This window comes from Salvelinus sp. IW2-2015, linkage group LG13 (assembly GCF_002910315.2).
Source record: "Salvelinus sp. IW2-2015 linkage group LG13, ASM291031v2, whole genome shotgun sequence".
Lineage (NCBI taxonomy): Eukaryota > Metazoa > Chordata > Actinopteri > Salmoniformes > Salmonidae > Salvelinus > Salvelinus sp. IW2-2015.
Genome location: NC_036853.1, coordinates 50175084 through 50198895, shown reverse-complemented (window position 1 = coordinate 50198895; position 23812 = coordinate 50175084). Strand labels below are relative to the sequence as shown.

Below are 23812 nucleotides of genomic sequence, written 5' to 3'. Positions count from 1 at the left end.
ACAAAGGAAATAAAGGTCAGAACGTGACARTATGAATATAAACAAGTCAGAGGCACGCCATGCCAATGGTTAATTCTGCTGTCAATAAAGAAATGGGCAGGTTGTAGGTTGACTCTGATGCTACGATTAGATAGAGCACACTCATTTCACCTTTTTTCCCATTCACCCTTCCCTTGTTACAATTCTCCCCAGGCATTACCATCCCGTGTTAGAGGCCAAGTACGCATGACTGGGCATGATTGAAATCATCCTCAATCCTCAAATTTCCATGGAGCGTCATACATTTCACAGAATCTCGCAAATCTCTGTTTTGAAAGATACTGACTTTATGACAAATTATCCTATGTACCCTTGGTAGTCTTTTTTTGTATGCTAATAAATGCCACATAGGCCGCTTTCAACCTGAGAAGTTGATTTTTTGGTTCAGCACCCCTTTGAGGGATAGTTTTCCTTCTGTCAAAGAAGGTCAGCATTATGGGTCGATGAAAAGCTATGATCCCTTATTGATATCACTTATTGAATCCACTTCAATCACTGTGGATGAAGGGGAGGAGACATGTTAAAGAAGGACTTTTAAGCCTTGAGACAGTTGAGACATGGATTGTGTACATTTTGCCATTCAGAGGGTGAATGGGAAGGACACAAAATTTCAGTGCCTTTGAACAGGGTATGGTAGTAGCTGCCAGGCGCAGAAAGGTTTTCATTTTCATTTCATTATAATATTTCAGAGGAGGCGTGGCAACAATCCTCACACTTAATTCGTGCAAATACGTACAAAAAGTATTTCAGCAGATTTTGTGCRTTTTCCTGTGTTTTTGTGCGGCTTAATTCGTGTGACAATTTATTTGTGCCACTTCATTCGTACGAAAATACACACAGTTTTGTGCTACGTCAATCATAGGGAAATATATTGTTTTGGGGAAAACTTAGGAACAATTTTTAAATTGTCCAGCTCCCGTCGAGTTATGTGATCTAGTGGTGGGAAGCGTTCTGAAAGTGATATGTCCCTCTGAGTCTGTCTAATTTACGTAACTTACCAGTGTGGACCCAAAACAAACACATTCTACACATGTATAAGCAACCTGTTATTACAACCATGGTGTTATTTTGTTACTGAAGCTTATAGCTGATAACCTGACAATGATCCACATCATATGGGAAAGACAAATAATGTAAGTGTGTCATGCAGCAAAACGCAACTATCCTTTTTTTAGGATGCAAACCAGTAATATTAATTGCTGTTGATCCATCGAATGAAATGGATGTAGGATTTTTTAACGACCTTGAATCGAGGCCTTTCCCAGTCATGAAGGACGAAGCTAGGCCCCTCTTGGTTCTCATTGGTGAAGACTGAACTCAAGTTAGTTTTTATATGTCAGACTCTCCTAAACCACTTTGCCCAACATGTTATACCCCAGAGGTTGTAAATAAACCCTTTTTAAGGGGATATAACTTGTATCATTGTTATAGGGCTGTGAAGCCCATAGCCGAATGTCTTCAGACTGAACATTTCACTCTGGAAATTGCTGCTGACATTGAATATAGCTTAGGGTTGAGGGTATTTCATTGATTTCAGACTCTCCTAAACCACTATTCCCAACATCTTATACCCCATAGGTCGTAAATAAACCATTTTTTAACTGATATAACTTGTATAATTATTAGAAGGCTGTGAAGCCCATAGCCGAATGTCTTCAGACTGAGCATTTCTCATCTTTTATTTACGGAGAGCAATTTCCATTTTATAACAGGTAGTGTCCATTTATTGACAGTAGTGTGTTGATTAATTATTGCTTTATTCAGTAGAAAAACAGATTATGTATGAAAATGCCAAATATTACCAAAAGCTAAATCAAGCAGAGATGTACGACTATTTAGCCATCTTAATCATTACTGAAACATACAAACTACAAACATTTAAAACCAGTTAAAGATAATGAATGCATGACAACTAGAAACAAAGATTTTATGAAAAATTATTCATACAATAGTGATGAGTTGGCTATAACATGACTACACACAAAGTGAGTGTATGCATATGTGTGTAAGTGTTTGTGTGCTGGTGTGTGTGTATTATGGTGTTGTATTATAATTTCCCATCATAAAAAAAATATATCCCATTGCCTCAATCAAGATAGCGCTTCATCGATACCCCCGCCCCCTCCCTTAAAAAAATCCATATTTTTTTTCTCGCATTGCTGGCGATACCCTTATCAAATTTTCGACATAGCCTTGTATAAAATGGGCATTTTGAAAAGATGGTGGTAACTGTAAAAGCAAAGAGTGGAGCCTTGTATTAAATGCATTTATTGAAGAAAATTGGTCATAGATGTGGCGCCCACGAATATGAAATATATTTGTGAAGAAATTCCTTTAGGCCGTAGTACTGCTACTGAAAAAAGGGCTTTCTCTGACTCTAGTCTTAAGCTATTAAGTAATTAAAGTGAAACAAGCATAGTAAAACAGTATTGGCCATTCATATAATTTTTAAATCGTAAGGCTAAAATTTATATTATATTATTTCGGTGAGAATTGGTTTGTTACACGTTTAGTTTTTTTTATATTAAATAATGCTGTGTGGTCCATAGAAAAAAAGCGCCAGTGGTAGAACACCATTGCCCATCATGCATTGCTTTAATAACTTTCAAAAGATTGTTGAGAAAGTTTTCCCCCCAAWWWWTKTATTTTCCTATRAATGAAGTCACACAAAAATGTGTCTTGTCCTACGAATGAAGTCGCACAATTTTTGGGGTCTTTTCACATGAATWAAGCCACAACAAAAACTCACAAAAACGCATGAAATCTGCTAAAATACTTTTTGTACATATTTGCACAAATTGAGTGTGAGATTGTGTTGCTTCTGTCGGATCTGACAATTAATCTTGATGGTTGTACTGTCGTCTCAAATRAAACTGTRAAGGAACCTGATCTCTCTTTTGACGAACATATCAAGACTATTTCAAAGACAGCTTTTTTCCATCTACGTAACAKTACAAAAATCTGAAAGTGTCTGTCCAAAAAYGACGCAGAAAAGTTAATCCATGCTTTTGTCACTTCTARATTAGACTACAGCAATGGTCCATTTAATAATCTTCAGTTAGTGCTAAACACAGCTGCTAGAATCTTGACTAGAACMACWTTTKTTTTWWYMWWMYWMYYCMRKWMYAACCWWYCTACACTGGCTTCCTCTTAAGGCTAGGGGTGATTTCAAGGTTTTACTGCAAACCTACAAAATATTACATGGGCTTGCTCCTACCTATCACTCCAATTTGATCCTGCTGTACATACCTACACGTACGCTACGGTCACAAGACGCAGGCCTCCTTACTGTCCCTAGAATTTCTAAGCAAACAGCTGGAGGYAGGGCTTTCTCTTATAGAGCTCCATTTTTATGGAATGGTCTGCCTATCCATGTGAGAGATGYAGACTCGGTCTCRACCTTTAAGTCTTTAATGAAGACTCATMTMTTCAGTAGGTCCTATGATTGAGTATAGTCTGGCCCAGGGGTGTGAAGGTGAACGGCCAGGCACTGGAGCGACGAACTGCCCTTGCTGTCTCTGCCTGGCCGGTAACCTCTCTCTCCACTTGGATTCTCTGCCTCTAACCCTCCACATCATAAAAGSAGACCAGACCCTCCTCATAGTCCACAAACACCCCCACCTTCTGGGGCTTCTCTCTCAGAGAGAGGATGATAGAGTGGGAGGTACAGGCATGGTACACATTTCCATCCCTTAGTATCACAGTCCAGAGTCCATGTTCAGGGCTCAATATGATAATCCCCTTCCTGTCTATGGACTCTCTGGCCACTCCTAAAGTCCACTTAGTCATCCCCTTAACAATCACCTCATAGTAAAATCTTCCTGAGGAGAAGCCATCCTTTCCAAGGACAAATCGATGACGGTCAAACCTTTTGAATTGTCAGGAAGATTCTGTGGTATGTCTCCAGTTCTCACTTGTTTCCCATCTTCAGACAGGATGAGTTCAGGATGTGTTGTATCAGGGTCCAGAGTCACATCCACTGCATATTGCTGAATCATCTTCAGTTTGACTTCAGGCAGCTTCTCCATCTCTTTATTCAGTATCTCCTCCAGGTGAGACACAGCTCTCCTCACAGTCCCCACACACAGATAACTGTGAACACTGATCTCAGACCAGTCCTTGGTGGGTTGAGGTGTGCACGCTATGGATAGGAAGCCCTGGAGAAGTTGGAGGTGGTCCTCAGTATGTGAGCTGTCTCTTATACACATCTAGATGTGTATAAGACAATGGAGCGCACCAGAGCAGTAAAGACTTGTACACTGTTTGCTATCTCTCTCTTTGCATCTCTCTTGCTGAGATCTACTGAGAGTTTGATGTCTTTAACCTTCTGCATTCGTTCCTGGATAATCWGCTGCACTTCCACCTCAGTTTTCCCCAGCTGAGCCTTCCTCTCTCCACACTCTTYCTCTATAGGGACAGTGTCATGAGTCTTGTGGTCTGCCTCAGTGCAGAACTGACACACACAAGTCTGGTCAGTCCTACAGAACAGCTCCAGGAGTCTGTCATGCTTCTTACACATCCTGTCTTCCAGGTTCTCCACAGGGTCAATCAGTTTGTGTCTCTTTAAGGGTGGGGCTATCTGATGAGGCTCCAGGTGAGTCTTACAGTAAGAGGTCTGACACACCAGGCAGGACTTCAGGGCCTTTTTGCTTCATCTCAGTGCAGACGTCACAGGCAACTTTTCCAGTGAACACATCCAGACATGTAGACCACAGGAACTGCTCTTCAGACAGGAGACTGCTGGGGGAATCCATATCTAGACAGAGAAGGTGGAACTATAAATGATTTCCTTGAATGAGTCAGCTCTCGATAGTTTCAGTGCCACTGTCAACGCTGCATTTAGAGACTCTAACCAATGTTAATTCAAGTTGTTTAACCATACAACAGACAGTATAAATTAGTCAATGTACAAAATAAAGTTCAACATAGGTACTGTAGTCGAAAACAGGAGAAAAGAAAACCGGTGAATAAAGGAATTCATTAGAATACAAGAACTCAGACTGTGGAATGCATCTTCACCGGCCCTTGTAAATCTGTACTCACCTGTATCTATGTGTGTAAAAGAGTGTGGGCGCTTTCTCCGATTTATTGGTACTGTAGTATAAAAAAACAGACTGAGTAGATGGATGTCTTAACAGATTTTCCAGAAGAGATTGAGACCATTTGCTTGTGTGGTCAATGTACAGTACGTTTTTACACTTCAGTGTCACTTCTGTAAAGTGACGTTGACATGCTGCTCCCCACCCAGTGCTGCTCTGTGCTCTGGAACAGAATTAACCCTTCACATGTCTGATCTCTCTTCATGCTTGATACATTCTTGATACAAAAGTGTGAATCAGAAATGTTAAACAAGGAAATACTGCAGATGTATTGAAGGTTTCCTAAAACCATCAACTACAATAGAATTCACAGGGGATGAACACATACTGTCAGTCTAGGTAGATTTGATCCTTAATTAACCTTTTATCGCATTGGGCTAAATCAGGGTCACATAGAGTCCTTTCTTGTTAGTCTTAAACAAATCCACTTTAAAACACAATTATACACCTCACACACATGGTATGGGCTCAATCAAAAAGAAGACACGTGTACCATGTCAGATATAGAGTTGAAATGTATTCCGTTTTTAGTTTGCATCCCAAAAATTAAACTTTATATACATCACAGAAGAGTTAAATATAACAAAACTGTTTGACATAGAAACATCGGATTTACGGCTTGTTTTTGGAAATAATGTTTATTATGAATTATGAAAGTATGGAAAATATGAATAACATTCCACCCATGAGGCCACTRGGTCATTTGACTGCAGGAAAGGGCTACATAAGCAGCAGGAAATATCCCAGATGTTGCCTTTAAACATATTCCCTTTCACTTCTCTTATGACAACTACCATTTTACCAAGTCAAGCCAGACAAAGGGTGGAGGACCAAAGCTGAATGTATTTTCTGTTGTAGGAACATGTCTGTGCACGCTGAATGCTGAAAGCCTGCATCTGCTATTTGTAGTGCCTGAAGAAGTGTCTAACGTACCTGAATCAAKAAAGGGTTTGATTAGAATCAGATTGATTGTCATCTGAGTTGTTGATTATCTTTACTATCACACGTAATATCATTGACAACAATCTATTTTATTTTACAATGGAGTCTCATTCCAAGATGACAGCAATCACACATAGTTATTGATGATACTTCTGTCTCTTGTCTGTTTTCACCACAGAACACATACACAGCGACAGCGATCAACAGCACTAGTTTATGTACGTCGGCGCGTGACGCCTTCGTCATCCTGGTAGAGAATGTCCTCAGAGTGGCCAMCATCAACACCGTGAGGGACTTTGTCCTCTTCCTGGGAAAGGTAACARCCGCACAGCGACGCCATTTTAGGATTGTTTATTGTCTGTTCATTATTTGTGTGAATCTCTTTGTCTATTGTGAAGGAAATTCACAGCAGGAGAAGCACCTGAATGCACTCATGGCTCGTTTCTATGTTCACCAAAATGACAATCTGTTTCTCTGAATTGCCTTGCGAAAGCCTAACACTGCAAGATKATATTTTATAACCTAGCTAGTCATTTTGGCAGTAGAACAAGCTTCTTTTTTTGACTGCATAAACAACAACAGTAATTGCATGATGGCGACGAAGCAGGGTTGTGTTCCAAACAAAACAACTACAAGTGTACTTGCTCTAGTTCCTCAACGCCACAGCTAGGTGAGCTCAAAAGAGCACCTTATAGTTAAATACTTTTCTTTGTGTCCTAAAAGTGCATTGAAATTACTTTGGAGATGTGTGTGGCCACTTAGAGACATCRATTAGTCCTCTCATTCAAACCCTTGTCATTTTTTTGGTCTTATGTTGCACCTACCCTACATTTTCCAGGAATTTTCTTGTCATGATACTGAATGTAACAAATGCGCCGAAAAATACAGCAATATTTTATCGATGGCAATTTGAATGCACAGAGATACCRTGATGAGATCCTGAGGCCTACTGTCGTGGCATTCATCCACCGCCATTACCTCATGTTTCAGCATCATAATGCACGGCCCCGTGTTGCAAGGATCTGAACAGAATTCCTGGAAGCTTAAAATCACAGTTCTTCCATGGCCTGCATACTCACCAGACATGTCACCCATTGAGCATGTTTGGGATGCTCTGGATTGACGTGTACAACAACGTGTTAAAGTTCCTGCCAATAGCCAGCAACTTCGCACAGCCATTGAAGAGAAGTGGGACAACATTCCACAGGCCACAATCAACAGCCTGATCAACTCTATGCAAAGGAGATGTTGCGCTGCATGAGGCAAATGGTGGTGTCATGGAAATACTACACAACATGTTGTGGAAATGACCACCAGGGACCCTCAAAGTCAATCTTAAATGAATCATCTTTTATTATCAGTGTTCTGGAGAGGTTCCAACCTACTCTATGAACCACAATACACATGTCAATCAGGAGCTCTGCTGGGGCAGTTCCAGCAGTTGTCTTATACACGGCTACACACAGACACGTTATATTTTGCATAATTAAGTCATCATTACCATTTTTTTTCATACATGTGACCGACCAAACTGGTTCATAACATGCAACAGACCAATACTGGCACGGATCCCTCCGGACCTTTCATTACGCACACTGGTTTCCWATTCCACTGATTAGTACTTGTATAAGTGTGCCCTTTGGTTTCCATTGGGCTGTCCAATATTGTTACAATGGCCGTTGGTGCGTGTGAGTACCTGTGCTGTGTGTTTTGGCTTTCGTGCCATTGTGGATTGCGCAGATGATTACGGGTCCCGTCCTGTGTGTTAATCATTGTGCTCATGTTTTTTATTTAAGGTACTCCTCGCTCTTTTGTTTTGGGTTTCTACCCTGTGTTTTGTTATGTKTTTGTTTGGTCTTTGTCCCCGTGCCTTTAATTTGGGCTTAATAAAAAAAACTATTACGCATTCCTGCGCYTGTCTCCCGAATCATTTATGCCWACGTGACAAATACCTTACAAGGCTTCTTCTCTTTAAGCTGAGATCTTGAATCTGAGATATATTTCGTTCTCAAAACAAAGTTCTTGGCGTACTGCCAAATTGAAGCTACTGATAGTGAGGATTTTTTCAGTCAGTCACTTACATTAACACAGAAAAAGGTTATTAGAAAAGCACATGARTAGAACACATAAATTAGTTATTAGAAAAGCACAAACATAAAAAATGTCCTGTCACGACTTCCGCCAAATTTGGTCCCTCTACTTGTTCGGGCRGTGTTCGGCGGTCGACGTCACCGGCTTTCTAGCCACCGTCGATCCACTTTTCATTTTCCATTTGTTCTGTCTGTYTTTTCACACCTSGTTTCACTCAACTAATTACTTGTTTATTATTTAACTTTCTGTTCCCCATGTGGTATTTTGTGAGTGATTGTTTTATTGTATTTTCGGTCTGTCATGGTGTGCGTGTATTTGTTACTTTGTATAGTTGACATTTTGAGTAAAAGTACGTTGATTACTCATATCTGCTGTCCTGCACCTGACTCTCTACACCAACTACACCTAGGACCCATTACATGTCCAGCACAGTGGTCACAACAGTAATTATTTATCATGAGAGGACAAACAAKRACTAATAATGCTGCATACTCCAAGAAAGGTTCAAATCTWACTGGTAAAAATGATTATAAATTGCTGAAGCATAGTCACTTTTGAGGACACAAGCTCAAATACACATGTCGTAACATTGGTCATTAATCTGACGACTAATATTCATTGAATAATTAACTGTGTTTATAATTAYGTGATTAGGCAACCATGAGCTCTGTAACATGGGGCRCCATTAGAAAAGTTTGTTTAATGAGTTAACGTTCCCAAATTAACTCAAAGAATATCAGAATAACGATTTCATAGCAGTCAGCAATTCATTCATTTCCTCTTAAGTCTCATTCTGGACGTTGCATAATTCTTAAATCTGCACMAACCCGGGTCTCACTAAATGATTATTTATTTACTAACAAGCTAAATAATAATATAATATACACATACACAGTCCAGGCTATTGTCTAGAACTTAATACAATGAAACAGGTCCCTAGCGGACCAACACAATATGACACATGTTACACAAGATGGGGATTTAGAGGGACCGAGTTCTGCTTACTGGGYGGTTCGACGAGGMCCTCTCCAATGGAGGCGTCTCCTTCGTTMCCAGGTGTAAGTCTCTGATTGGCCACATGATGTCAGTGTCCTTCCTCTTAGTGGTCTGTTCCCTTGCACTCRTTCTGTGAGAGTGGAGTTCTGAGGAGGCTTATCAGCCTCGTAGTGGCTCCCAGCTTGGGTAGAAGGGCCGTGTAGCCAACCGATGATTTGAAGAGAAAAACTASCTGGWTCTTCTTGAATTCCCCTTTCTTAGATACAGTAATCAACCGTAGCCTTSATTGTTAAGAGGTCMTTTGTCCTCTTGCGTTTGTGGGGTTATGACTATCTTAGATAGAGCTGCAGCTGTGGTCCGTTTTAGTCTGGTATGTAAATTCTTAACTCATATGTTTTATACCCCCGGGTCACAAAGGGGCATCTCCTTTCATGCATTCTTCTATCTAGTACGAGGCAAGTATCACAATCTACATGCTCTCGTTAGACAACTAAAATAATAGTTAATGATACAAAAACATTCTCTTTGATCTGGATATTTTCTACACTTTACATTTAAGTCATTTACAAGGCGCTCTTATCCACGAGCGACTTACAAATTGGAAAGTTCATACATATTCATCCTGGTCCCCCGTGGGGAATGAACCCACAACCCTGGCGTTGCAAGCGCCATGCTCTACCAACTGAGCCACACGGGACAGTATGTAAAACATCAGTCATATTATTAAAACTCTTCAAGTTACAATTTTTCCTTATAACGTTTCATTAAGTTTTAATAACACAACAAAAGACACATTCGTTTTCAAATTTCATCTATCATTGTTACCACCATTTCGGCTGATAAAATATGTCCCAAAGTCCATTTATTCGATTTTACATGTCTGTGGTAGGTTCTCCATAGGCCCACCATACATTCCAACTCTACTGAGAGGACAAAGGATCGTCTGATGCCTTAAATTTACTATGGCTTGAGGTCATAACCTCCCCATCAATCCCTCTCTACCTCTCCCCTCTGCGGAGTGAGGGGTTCGTTTAAGGACTGTGATCCATGGTAACCTGGACCTGAACAGGCCATAGTCAGATGTGCAGCATAATTAAACTGCAATGGAACTATCTTAGGGTTCTATAGCTGTTCCATCCCATTGCCACAAGATTTTTCATGTATATTCTAAAATCTTCATAAAACAATATGCAAAATCAGAGTTTCCTTTAGGAAAACTTGGCGCAGGACAACATGACAGGAAATATTTAAAATTACAGGACATTTGAGGATTTGGCTACATCGAAATATTTTGTATAAAGATAAGCATTATATTGTTAGATTAAATGAGTAACTCTGGTAGGCCAGAATCAGTCTTCCTCACCTCAAGTTCAACGTTGAAGTCAGTTGGAGCGCCGGGGCGGTCACGGGTCCCCCTGGTGCTGCTGCTAATACTGTGCACCAGTTCCGGAGGTCTACGTTGCYGGTCTCTAGGCTTCACTGAACTGTCTCATTAGGCACACCTGGTTCCCATTCCCCCTGATTAGTGATTGTTTATATGTGCCCTCTGTTCTCCATTGTCCTGGTCGATTAATGTTCCCATGTCCGTTGGTCTTGTGAGTACCTATGCTTTGTTGTTTTGGCTTTCATGCTGCGTGTAAGATGCACTTGTTATTTCGGGTCTCGTCCCGTGTAGTGTATAACGGGTCTCATCCTGTGTATTTATTAGAGGTTTAACCTCTGTCTTTTTTTGGGGTTACATCCCTGTGTTTTGTATAAGTGTGTGTTTTGGGCTTCGTCCCCGTGCCTTTTAGTGGCATGTTGTAATTTTGAGTGCAGTATTAAAAAGCCCTATTACGTATTCCTGCGCCTGTCTCCAATCATTTATACAACGTGACAGGGGTGCACTGCCTTCATATCATTGGCCTGCAGTAACTAAAGGTTAATAGCCACACCATACCAAACCTTCCCCAAATGTTTCTTAACTTAATTAGGGTAATATCAGAAGTAAGTCAAGACATTGTTTATAGAGAAAATATGAGAAGAATGGTGAATGTAAACCAGGGACAAAATGCACTACCCTCCCCTGTGCCCTACCCAAAGAAATTAAATAAAGGTTTGACAACCCTCCCCTATTTTGTGGCACCCCCTCCCGCAGTAATATTCAATCTGTTCTTAAAGAGTAAAGAAGTTTCAATTTTAAATTCTTTATGAGATTTCAGAGGACATCCATGGAAATTCTAATCACATGTCATGTCAGCTGACTAAATATATTTAATGATTTGTGAATGTAATTAGTTAATTAACTGTTCCCTCTGCATTGTTTAATCAGTATGTATGATTGACAGGAGCGATGATGAGAGGGGCTGAGTTTTGACCATCATCATTATCAGATGGGCCGAAGAATGGAAAGAGTTTCTCTGTAAAGGTGCAGCCAGTGTAAGAGTAGATATGAGACTTGGCCTCCACATTGTAAAAGGAGACCAGACCCTCCTCATAGTCCACAAACACCCCCACTTTCTGTTGCTTCTTTCTCAAGGAGAGGATGAAAGGGGGGGAGGTCCAGTTAACATTCTCATCCCTTCGGGTCACAGTCCAGAGTCCATCCTCAGGACTCAGTATGATATTCCTCTTCCTGTCTATGGACTCTCTGGCCACTCCTAAATTCCATCTAGCCTTCCCCTTAACAATCACCTCATAGTAAAATCTTCCTGAGGAGAAGCCATCCTTTCCAAGGACAAATCGATGAACTTCAAACCTTTTTGAATTGTCAGGACGATTCTGTGGTATGGCTACAGTTCTCACTTGTTTCCCATCTTCAGACAGGATGAGAATGGAACATGCTGTATCAGGGTCCAGAGTCACATCCACTGCATACTGCTGAATCATCTTCAGTTTGACTTCAGGCAGCTTCTCCATCTCTTTATTCAGTATCTCCTCCAGGTGAGACACGCTTCATCACAGTCCTTACACACAGATCACTGTGAACATGATCTCGGACCAGTCCTTGTGGGTGGGGTTTGTATCTCTAGGGATGGTGAAGCTCTGGAGAAGTTGAGGTGGTTTCTCAGTCGTGTGAGAGCGCTTCAGAATCAGTGCTTCTCTCTTTAGCTCTGTGATTTCCTGCTCCAGTTTTTAATGAACCCTTCAGCCTGCTCTCTGCTGCTTTCTGCTTCTCCTCAATCACCTCAATGAGCTCAGCTGGCTTTTCTCAATGGAGCGCACAGAGCAGTAAAGACTTGTACACTGTTTGCTATCGCTCTCTTTGCCATCCTCTTGCTGAGATTACCTGAGAGTTGATCTTTTTAACCTTCTTCGCTCGTCCTGGATAATTCTGCTCACTTGCCTCAGTTTTCCCCAGCTGAGCCTTCCTCTCTCACACTTCTTCCTCTATAGGGACAGTGTCATGAGTCTTGGTGGTCTCCCTCAGTGCAGAACTGACACACACATGTCCTGGTCAGTCCTACAGAACAACTCCAGGAGTCCTGTCATGCCTTTACACATCCTGTCTTCCAGGTTCTCCACAGGGTGATCAGTTTGTGTCTTTTTAAGGGTGGGGCTATGTGATGAGGCTCCAGGTGAGTCCTCACAGTAAGAGGTCTGACACACCAGGCAGGACTTCAGGGCCTTGCGGCTTCATCCCGTGCAAACGTCACGGCACTTTTCCAGGTTTGGGAGGGGGCCCATCTCTATCTTTATCTCTCCTGTTTTTAAATGTCTCTACAACCTTTCTGAAAGTTGTGTTGACACGAAGCTTAGGTCGTCYKGAGAAYTTCTCCTGACACAGTGGACATTGACACAGGTCCTTGCTATYCCAGTACTTTGTGATACAGGCCATGCAGAAGTTGTGTCCACATGAAGTSGWGACTGGCTCAGTGAACACATCCAGACAGATAGAGCACAGGAACTGCTCTTCAGTTAGGAGACTGCTGGAGGAAGCCATATCTAGACAGAGAAGGTGGAACTTTAAATTATTTCATGGAATGAGTCAGCTCTCGATAGTTTCAGTGCCACTGTCAACAYGRCATTTAGAGAAGCTAACCAATGTTAATTCAAGTTGTTTAACCATACRACATACAGTATAAATTAATCAATGTATTAGTCAATGTACAAAATAAAGTAGAATGTAATGTAGAAGAAAACAGGAAAAAAGAAAACCGCAGAAAAAAGGAATTCATTAGAATACAAGAATTCACCCAGTAGAATGCATCTTCACCTGCCCTTGTAAATCTGTACTCACCTCTATCTGTGTGTAAAAGAGTGTGGGCGCTTTCTCAGATATATCCGTACTGTATACTGTAGTAAAAAATATATAGAGACTGCGTAGCTGTCTTAACAGAATTTCCAGAAGAGTATGATACCGTTTGTTTGTGTGCGCACATATATAGTATGTCTAAACACTTCAGTTTCACTTCAGGAAAGTGACGTTGACATGCTGCTCCCCACCCAGTGCTGCTCTCCACCCAGTGCTGCTCTGTGCTCTGGAACAGAATTAACCCTTCACACGTCTGATCTCTCTTCATGCTTGATACAAAAGTGTGAATCAGAAATGTTAAACAAGGAAATACTGCAGATGTGTTGAAGGTTTTCTAAAGTCATCAACTACAATAGAATTCACAGGGATGAACACAAACTGTCAGTCGGTAGATTTTATCATTAATGAATAACCCTTTACTGCAGTGGGCTAAATCAGGTTCACAGAGTATTTCTTGTTAGTCTTTAACAAATCTACTTTGAAACAAAAGTCTACACCTCACACACATAGTTATGGGCTTAACACAAATACTACATATATACCATGTCAGATATAGAGTTGAAATGTAATACATTTTGAGTTTACATAACAATATTACACTTTATATACATCACAGAAGACTGAAATACAACAAAACTGTTTGGCATAGCAACACTGGATTTTAGGCTTCTTGAAACATATGAATAACATTCCACCCATGAGGTCACGAGGTCATTTGACTTCCGGAAAGGGCTTTAAACATACTCACTTTCAATTCTACCAAGTCATGTCAGACAATGGGGGGAGAACTAAAGCTGAATGTATTTTCTGTTTGTAGGAAACTGCCTGTTTGTTGAAATCCTGCATCTGCTGCTTGTGGTGCCTGAAGAAATGTCTAACCTACCTGAATGGTTTTACAGAATACCATTTTAATCTATTTCTATATGGTAAATAGTGTTTTATGCACATATTACACTGAACTCGCCTTGTTAGCGTTTACGATACTTGATCCCTATTGTCTCAACACCAACCCACATTCATGCTCAATCTTCTTCCTATCCATCCCTCTTTAGGAGTTCGTAGAGAACAGTAACAATATGGAGGGAAGGGATCGGCCCGAGGCAGATGGAGACGGTGGTGAGATGAAGTCCATGGTGAGTTAACAGAACGTTTCCTACAGAGAATACCTTCACTTACCTTCATAATCTAGAGTCATACACACAAAATGATGATGCTGATGAAGACAATAGTAAAGATTAACACTCCATTTGTTTATTGTTGTAGACTCATGCAGGAGGGACTTTTGCTTGACCAAACCAGATGACGGAAACCAAAAGACATTCCAAGCGTTTTCTTTAATCCATGTGTAACAGGTTTACCATGATATCACTCCAGTCACAGAGACYACAATATTTTTGAAAACCTGTTTATTAATTTATGGCACACTTTACATGAAAGCTTAGTTTTTTTTAAAAGCACAATGCCTTTTTGAAACACCTTTTWTATRTAACGAAAKTATTTCAGTCAAAAATACTGTTAGTGTAGTTTGGTTCTAGTTTACASGTTGTAAAGYATGKTTTGTTWAGCCTCTTGTGGGTGACAGTATTGTCAGAGATTATTCWAATGGGTTCCATGTCACCACTGTTATTAAGCACTATTTCCATACACTACAAGTGTTTGAACATCAAATGTATTTTTAGATTGTGGTAATGACGATCATGGTTGCTACTTGTGCTGCGTTGCTCCTTTTTAATACCATTTTGACAAATACAACTGACGAGCGTAACAGATGATTAACAGGCACTTTTCTGTCTGAAATAACTCCATCACACCTTGTTCAGTCTTCTTGCATGGACATTCTTTTTGTTTTAAATTTGTGCAAGCTGTTTTCCCACGCCTGATAACAGGATCAGGTTACTACGGTGGATCAAATATGAACGAGCMTCTTACTCTGAGGATGTTTTATATTACTATAATGTATTTAATGCAGGTCCGACAAGTACTGAAGTTGTCATGTCAGAGGCAATGCATGATCATAACTGACAATCCCTAAATTGTGGCAACATTGAGTCATTACTGCTTACTAAGTCTGCTTACAAGCATTTCGCTACACTCGCATTAACATCTGCTAACCATGTGTATGTGACTAATAAAATTTGATTTGATTTAATACCCTATCCATAGAAAACGGGATTCCCAATGACTGTATCTCTATTCCCTTCATGAGTTTTTGTTACATAACAGAATTGTTATACATTTTTTTGCATATTAATTAAAGAAAACAAATAAATCAATGTCCTCTTGTCTTTGTGAGAGCTGTGGGGCAAGAGAGGATCMGTTTAATCTTGAACATGGGTTTGTGTATGTCACTAAGATATCCACTGAGGGAGAAACAATAAAACCATTTACCCAAATATAAAAACAATTTTATACCCAAAATAAAACCACATGTTTGTAACGGCTGTCTTGGACCAAGGAGCAGCGTGGTAAGTATTCATTATGCCTTTTAATGAAAACGAAACTCGAACGAAACAACAAAACTAACGATAAACGAGAATGACACGAAACGAAACAGTCCTGTCTGGTGACATACACAAAGACAGAAAATAAGCACCCACGAAACACAGGTGGTAAAAGGCTACTTAAGTATGATTCTCAATCAGAGACAACTAACGACACCTGCCTCTGATTGAGAATCATACCAGGCCAAACGAAAAAACCAACATAGAAAAACGAACATAGATAACCCACCCAACTCACGCCCTGACCATACAAAACAAAGAAATAACAAAAGAACTAAGGTCAGAACGTGACAATATTGAATGAAATGCTTGTGATTGATGTGGTGAACTGGAAATTGCCCTGCAGACCAGGGTTCAAAGTGTATTTTTTCTCTTTTGTCAAATGCATTAGCTGCACTGATTGAGCTTCCCTGGTGCATTATAACCAATAGAATCATCCCAAAAGTACAACCCCACCAATCTGGCACCATTGAAATATAATTTTTCAATGTCTGTCTGGCACTCCATATACAAGCTCAACCAAACGCACAAAGTATCTGAAAGAAAACAAATGCCATTTGAATCCAGGTCTGTCCTGTATCAGTTCGACTATTTCCTAAATCCATTTATACTTTTTTTTGGTTACTACATGATTTCATATGTGTTATTTAATAGTTTTGATGCCTTCACTATTATTCTACAACGTAGAAAATAGTAAAAACTAAAACTTGAATGAGTAGGTGTTCTAAAACTTTTGACCAGTAGTGTATGTGTATATATATATATATATCCATTGTTTCTTTAAGAATAACTTATAAATGCCTCATGAGCTCAGTTCAACTGTCACATTCCACGTGAACCTAAAATATAAGCTTGTTTGCCTCCAATGTTTGTAAACATTGTAAATGTAAACAAACACTGTATAGCCTCATATCATGGTTAAAACAATCCTTTTTTTATATAATTGATGGTCAGTCCTTGTAACCATAGCTGTCTATTAATCTGAGAGTGTTTACATTTCTCCTTGCCCAACCCTCATCTTTTTACCAAAACAGAGGCGGGGAAATCGTTTTGTTATTGTTTCATCTGTGGATTTGCCCTTTAAAGAGCTGCATATTATCAAGATATCAAAGTGGACTGAATCTAACCGTTAACCGGGTTGTGGCTATACAGTGTTTGTTTACGATTAATATAGTGTTTATTATTACATTATTTACAAACAATGGAGTAAAAAAATATATTCTGGGTTCCGATCAGGTACGACAGTTGAACAAAACTCACGAGGCATTTATGAGTTATATTCTTCAAGAATGGGTATTTATACTTAATTTATTTCCCCTTTAATGCACGTTGGTGAGTTAATTTACACTGTAAAGGGGTTGCTGAGAATTTCACAGTAACTTACAGGCAGCTGTGGAAAGTCAAATTCTGTAATATAAATACAGTATCAAACATTCTAGTAATGTAATGACAGTACAATACCGTAACATGGATTATTATACTGTTAAAAAAGTAAATCTAGCGTAATCGTAATGAATGATAAAAATGGTTTACTGTAATTACAAGGGATTGGTGCAAGCAGGTTGGCTGCTAGGTAAAGTGTTTACACATTACAGCATATTAATGAATATTTGGTGTCTTATAACACTTGCACTTCTGGGAGCTTCCAAACTGGCAGCGACTACAGGGGAAAACAGAGCAAAAGGACATGGCAAAATGTGCAACCATTTAAGGTTTAAGACTTGCCCCACTCCAATCTGTCCCCTATACATTTTTAATTGATGGGGCACTATAACCACATAGGACTTAAATTGGTACAGCATTCTCACTCATAGGTGCAATATTGCCTCTTACAAAGCACACCTCAAATATGTTAATAAGCCAGAAACAACAATACCAATTTTGGCACTCCCAATGATACAGTAATGGTACTGTATTCTGTGGGTTGGAATTACAGTACCACTCAAATTAGAGCAAATATTTCCCCGCCCACAACATTTTCCCACAATGGTCCATAATTTACAGTATGCTACAGTAAAACGGAGTATTTTACTGTTGATAATACCCCAAATTACCGTATAAAGTAGTTTTATGTTACAGTGTAAATCTGCTTTGTCTAACAGGTGAGCAGAAGTTCCATGTTATCAGTGAAACCAGGAATACGGTTGAGCTCCAGGACCACCCAGGAGATAACGGATACCGGGAGATCAATGGAAACAGCTGCAAACACTATGGGAATGTTGTCACCAATGGTTACATGGGTGAGTCACGCTTCACGGAAATTCAAAATGAGATGCAACATGTTTTGTTCTTTATGGTTCTGTTAATCATAGTGATTCATTTCATACACCAGATTACTCAACACATTACATTTCTCTTGTATATACAGTTGGTGTTTCTGAAAATAAAGAAATAAAAGAAAACATTTCTAATGATGAGAAAATCTAGAATTTTCCACACATTTACTGGATTTGACCCGAGTGGGGACTATGTGTACACTAAGGCGAGCCCTTACGGAGCTGAGAGGTGGATTCTCATGGTGGACGAGAGTGACCAGAGATATGAGAGAGCATTCATCATCAAGAACAAACATTCTGGAAGGTTATTGGCTGTCCAAAATGGCTGCTTTGTTGGACTAACATTGTGCATTGAAGATTGCAAAATGGTACTTAGAATAAGGAGTACATTGAAAACCCAAAAATTATAGTAAAAATAAAAGCCAACTCGTTTTTGTGCGAATATTCTTCTTAAAAAAATTATGGGAGTTCTATGAATTCTATGAATGAATGTATTTTTTTGTTTGTTGCGAAACTAGAATCTTTTCCTCTTGAGGATCTCCGGTTTCCAGTTGATTGGGTGGCTTTCCTCAGTCTGAAAGAAAAAAACAATCCAATCTTAGTCAGAAACAAGAACTTATGAAGTACTCAAAGTAATACTACAGTTTCATTAGCTGAGCAATGTTTTAGTGACTGTCATTTTCCCTGACTGAATAAACATCCACTTTGTATGAGGTTGTAAATAACACATGCACTATTGAATCACATCTCAAATCAACAAAAACCTGTGYAGCTATACAGCACAGGATAAAAGTCTTTCCCTACCGCGGTGTCGTCCTCTTTGTACACCTTGATGGTCTTGTCGGCCTCGGCCGTGATCAGCCTGCTCTCCGAGTGGTCGAACATGCAGGCGAAGATCCCCGATTCGCTGTCCAGTGAGCCGGGCTGCACGGCGGCGTGGATACGCTGGAAGTTGTAGCCGGTCCGCCAGTCCCACAGGTGAATGGTGCCGTTGTCAGCTAACGGAGACAATAAAAAGATGGAAGGATTAGCTGTGTCTAGATCAAGACATCGGTATAGATAGACAGCAGTGTCTAGGATCTAGCCGTATATAGATTTCCTATCACTTAGCCATTCAATATATTGCTTCCAGCCTCTGCAGTTACCACTTCCCTTTCATTTGTTGCCCATCTTTAGTAGTGCGCTTTCGAAGCAACAAAGCCTTCAGAGTCATTCAATGTACTATGACTAGAAAAATCTGACCAATCATCCTGACAGAGGCTCAAAACTCTTTCAATCGAAACATATGATATTTTTGTTAAATACATAACTTTTCCTCCCCAATTTCGCTGTATCCAATTGGTAGTTACAGTCTTGTCTCATCGCTGCAACTCTCGGACTGGGAGAGGCGAAGGTGAGACCTTCGAAACACAACCAGCCAAGCCGCACTGCTTCTTGACACAATGCCCATTAACCGGAAGCCAGCCGCACCAATGTGTCGGAGGAAACACCGTACACCTGGCACCGTGTCAGCGTGCACTGCGCCCGGCCCGCCACACGAGTCGCTAGTGCGCGATGGGACAAGGATATCCCTGTTGGAAAAAGTAAGGACGTTTTCATACCTCCTGATACCAGCACGCCGTCTGAGTTGACCGCATTGCGTTGATGATGGCGTTGTGTCCAGAGAGTTTCTGGATGAAGTTGCCGTCTGGGAACGTCCACTGTTGATGTTGTCGCAGAGCCAGAGGCTAAGGTATACCTGTAACATCCAGCCAACGAATGGTTCAGAGCCATAATACAAAACGACAAATAAAATGAGCGAGCCTATCAACCCTATCATTAACTACAACTAGATACCAGAAGATGACTAACTTGGGTGCAACATATGCACCATCGTTTACTACGTATGAGGAAGTGACGTACTGTCTGGGATGTAGGGCCTCTCTTGTGATTGGTGAGAGTGGCTCTGGTCTTCCCAGCTATCAGATCCCATAGCCTGATGGTAGAGTCGTGGCTCCCTGGAACGGAAAGAGCCGGGTCGTGTTCAGAAGGTCACACCGTAGCAAAATGTTTTGAAACTAACAATAAAACGCTGCGTTCATATTTGGACAAGTTAAGTGTTCTATCCTATTTTTCCCTACTGAACATGACCCAGGAGAAAAGGTTCAAATTAAAAATCCGATTTCTCCTCGCGCCAGCTCATAATAGAACGTAACAAGATGATAAGCCATTGATGGTACTTTGGAGTGAGTCAACTAGCCAATATATGAACACAGCAAGGCAAAGCAGTTGTAAACATATTTGTCCGTACCTGTGATGATCTGCGGTTCGGCGGCCTGGCATCTGACTGTGGCCACTGTGTTGGTGTGTCCGGACAGGGTGTGCACGTTGGCTTTGCCCTGATATCCCACACCTATAGAGTAGGTTCATATTGACCTCCCAATACCCTCCAAAATGTTCCACTAAAAAAACGTTTTTGAAAGTTAGACAACTAGTCATTAGCAAGACTTACCCTGGCTGTGGCATCTCGACTGCATGTGACCAGCACGTCGATGGTTGGGTGCAGGTCCAAGTCGTACACGGCGCTGAGGTGGCCGTGGTAGTGCCTGATAACCTATAAAAATAAATAAAAGTGAGGGTAAGCAGAAATGAGTGGGCGTAACTGTCACGTTCCTGACCTGTTTTCTGTTGTTTTTTGTGTTTTGTTTAGTACTGGCCAGGGCGTGAGTTGGGGTGGGCATTCTACTGTTATGTGTTTCTTTCTATGTTGGTTTTTGTTAACTAGCCTGAGATGGTTTCTCAGATCAGGGACAGGTGTGTTTACGTTTTTCTCTGATTGCAGAACATATTTAGGTAGGCTGGTTCACCTGTTGTTTGGTGGGTGAATTGTCGCTGTGTCTTGTGTTTTGTTGCAACACCGGTACTTGTCCGTTCATCATTGTCTCATTCGTTTTTCTGTTTTGTAGGCGTTCTTTCGTTTTATTAGTTTTCCTGTTCACGATCTGGTTTAACGTCGTTTGTTGTTTATAGTTTATTCAAGTGTATTTTCGTGTCAGTGGTTCGTCTTGGCAATTAAATTCATTATGTTTCATTCAGCCCGCTGCGCTTGGTCTCCTCTCTCACCAAAAACGACCGTTACAGTACTATACTAAATACTTAACAAATAATAATGGACCAACAGTCTATTGAACACATCATATAAAGTAAAGCAGAAATGAAAGGGTACTAGTACAAATACCTTGTTGTACTCCAGATCCCAGCACTTGACCTGCTTGTCCTCCGCCCAGGAGAACAGGTAGGGGCTCCGGGTCAACGCCACTGCCGCGCACCGTGCTGATGTGTCCTCAGGGAGAGCTTTTAGCTTCCCAACTGGCCAGTCCCAGATACTGCAGAGAGAATGGAGAAACAAATGGGATTTGACGTCACGGTCAGAACTAAGCTGACGTTATACGAGATACATGGCAAGCTTCATCCATTGACCAGACTTTGAATAGATCAAATGGGTGTCCCCAAACCTATATGTCACTTCTTATTATCCATATCTTACTGTTTCACTGCCTGCACGTTTACAGAGAGATCTACCCATTCTTCCGTCTCCTGTTAGATGATAGTGATAAAAACGTAGAACTCTCATCTATCTCAATCAATCAAAACAAATTGTATTGCACATCCCTCCTGTCAATCACACACACTGATAAAACAAAGGACTTACTCTTCCGTTAAAGCGTGCAAAATGTAACTTTTTGGGGCCCGAAAGAATTCCATAGAAATGCTAGTTGTAGATTCTCATTGAAAGCAAGTAAATGAAGCGTATAATCTGTTCTATGTGCGCTATTCTCTAGTGCTCCATTCTTAAGTTTCAATATTGCGTCTTTACTTTCAGTTTTGTACACCAGCTTCAAAAGCCGCTGTTAGAAGTTAACAGATCTCTCGGTCCTCTCTCTGTACTCACCTTAAATGGTTCTGTCGCCAGCGCCGGTCACAAACCACTGTTCGGGCTCTACGGCAACTGGACCTCACCAGCCAAGATGAGCGCTGATGACCTGGAAGGGATAAGCAAACTGTATCAGTTACACAGATCGAAACAGGTGAGCAAGTTCAATACCCTGAGTTATCATAAAATGCATAGGCCATCACATGAAAGATATTCTACGATTATGTGGTACGTTCGAAGGACTTAGGGACAGTCCTTCAAACATGGCCAAGCTTTTTGTAAGTGTGCCACGTGCATTTGATAAAGTGTGTGGACTGTAGAGGAAGTAAGTGTATTCAGAAGCCCTTGACATGACAAAACAACGTCCTTTACCCGAAACAGCTTCCATGGAGCGTGCCACTGGGGCTTGGGCATAGTRGGGGCTTTTCTGGCAAYGAGGGACGAGTTTTTGGTGCCGCCTCCTTCCAAAAGAGACTAGAAAGAAGACAGAAAAGTATTATTATTGATAGTGGTAGCATTATATCATACAAGACTGAATGGAATGTTKGTGCAGAAATGCATGCGAAGTGTTAGCAGACGCAAAAAAAAGGTGTGTAGTACTAATGATACGTATCAGAGAGCRTTACCCYACCATAGCGTGTGAGTGAGGAGCAGGAGACCTCTCTGCCCCCCCTGCGTGTCTGTGAATGTCCCCGACACCGGCTGCAGTGCGACTGGCGTCCAGCCTGCAATTACACACACACAAAAAAAATGGATGCTGGATGGTCTCAAAGTGCACTCTAAGATAGGCAACCCCGATTGTAGTCCCGTGTTGCTTGGATACAATAACACTTTGTTCATGTCTCTAACATCTGGGGTCTGTACARGAGGTTGTGGTGCTACGGAATTGTGGGGAAGTACTGCGTCAAACAGAGTGTCTGATGTGGACTTTTGAATTCCGTTTGCTCTGGTGTCTTCTCACTTCGACACATCTACCGTGCATCATCTGAAGGAAGTACCTGGCTTGTGATGGCGGCAGGGCAAGAGCCATGGCTTGAACTCCCCCCTTACTGGGGTTCCTATGTATCTGAGTGTCTGCCGTCAGAGCCAGCCCTGTGGACGACAATACACAGCGTTATAAAAGTCACGTAACACCCCCGAGGACACAATATGAATGAATGTGGTTTTACATGCAACAGTAGCATTGCATGGGGTTAGACCAGAGGGAGGGTTCTCCAAGTCTGGTCCTGGAGAGATACTGGGCGTGCAGGGTTTTGTTCCGGCCCATCATTTAACACACCAGATTCAAAACAGCATGATCTTCAGCCATGATTCGCTGAAATYAGGTGTGTTAGGATAGGSCTGGAACGAAAGCCTGCACCCCCAGTACCTCTCCAGGACCAGAGTAAGKGAACCCTGRGTAAGACTGTTGTAATTACCAGGTCCTGAGGGATATGCGTGGGTCCCAGTGATCAAGTACTCTGGATCATCACCTGGAAGACCAGAGGGTTATAAATGACAAATACTTGGAGGTTTTGCTCTCATTCGTTGCCCATGAAATCAATAATGATTTGTCAACGAAAAAAGAGAGAGATCGGCATGAAATCATAATGCTTTGTCACGATTGATATCCGTTGAAGTGATTGGCATTCTTACCAGTTGGAGAGAGTTCTGATTGCCGATGCCTGTTTGCAGCCTCAGTGGTCTGTCTTGCCGTCTCTTTCAGAACGTGGCATGTGTAG

General features: G+C 41.0%; 2 protein-coding genes and 1 pseudogene across 2 annotated transcripts in view; 1 reads left to right on the top strand and 2 right to left on the bottom strand.

The window, feature by feature from the left end:
* The window catches only part of LOC111971329 (choline transporter-like protein 1), a 58063-nt gene extending 43177 nt beyond the window's left edge, over positions 1 to 14886 (top strand). The window contains exons 4-5 of the mRNA XM_070446331.1: positions 14454 to 14534; positions 14665 to 14886. Of these exons, the coding sequence (XP_070302432.1) occupies positions 14454 to 14534; positions 14665 to 14691 (108 nt within the window). The 3' untranslated portion in view covers positions 14692 to 14886. The remainder of the gene's footprint in view (positions 1 to 14453; positions 14535 to 14664) is intronic.
* On the bottom strand, positions 10354 to 12092 carry LOC111971656 (E3 ubiquitin-protein ligase TRIM21-like). Its single transcript, XM_070446049.1, has one exon. It carries the CDS (start codon positions 12063 to 12065, stop codon positions 11475 to 11477), a length of 591 nt encoding a protein of 196 aa, XP_070302150.1. The 5' UTR covers positions 12066 to 12092; the 3' UTR covers positions 10354 to 11474.
* Positions 14887 to 15867: 981 nt separating the features above from the next.
* LOC111971326 (pleiotropic regulator 1-like) lies at positions 15868 to 23579 on the bottom strand (annotated as a pseudogene).
* Positions 23580 to 23812: the final 233 nt, after the last annotated feature.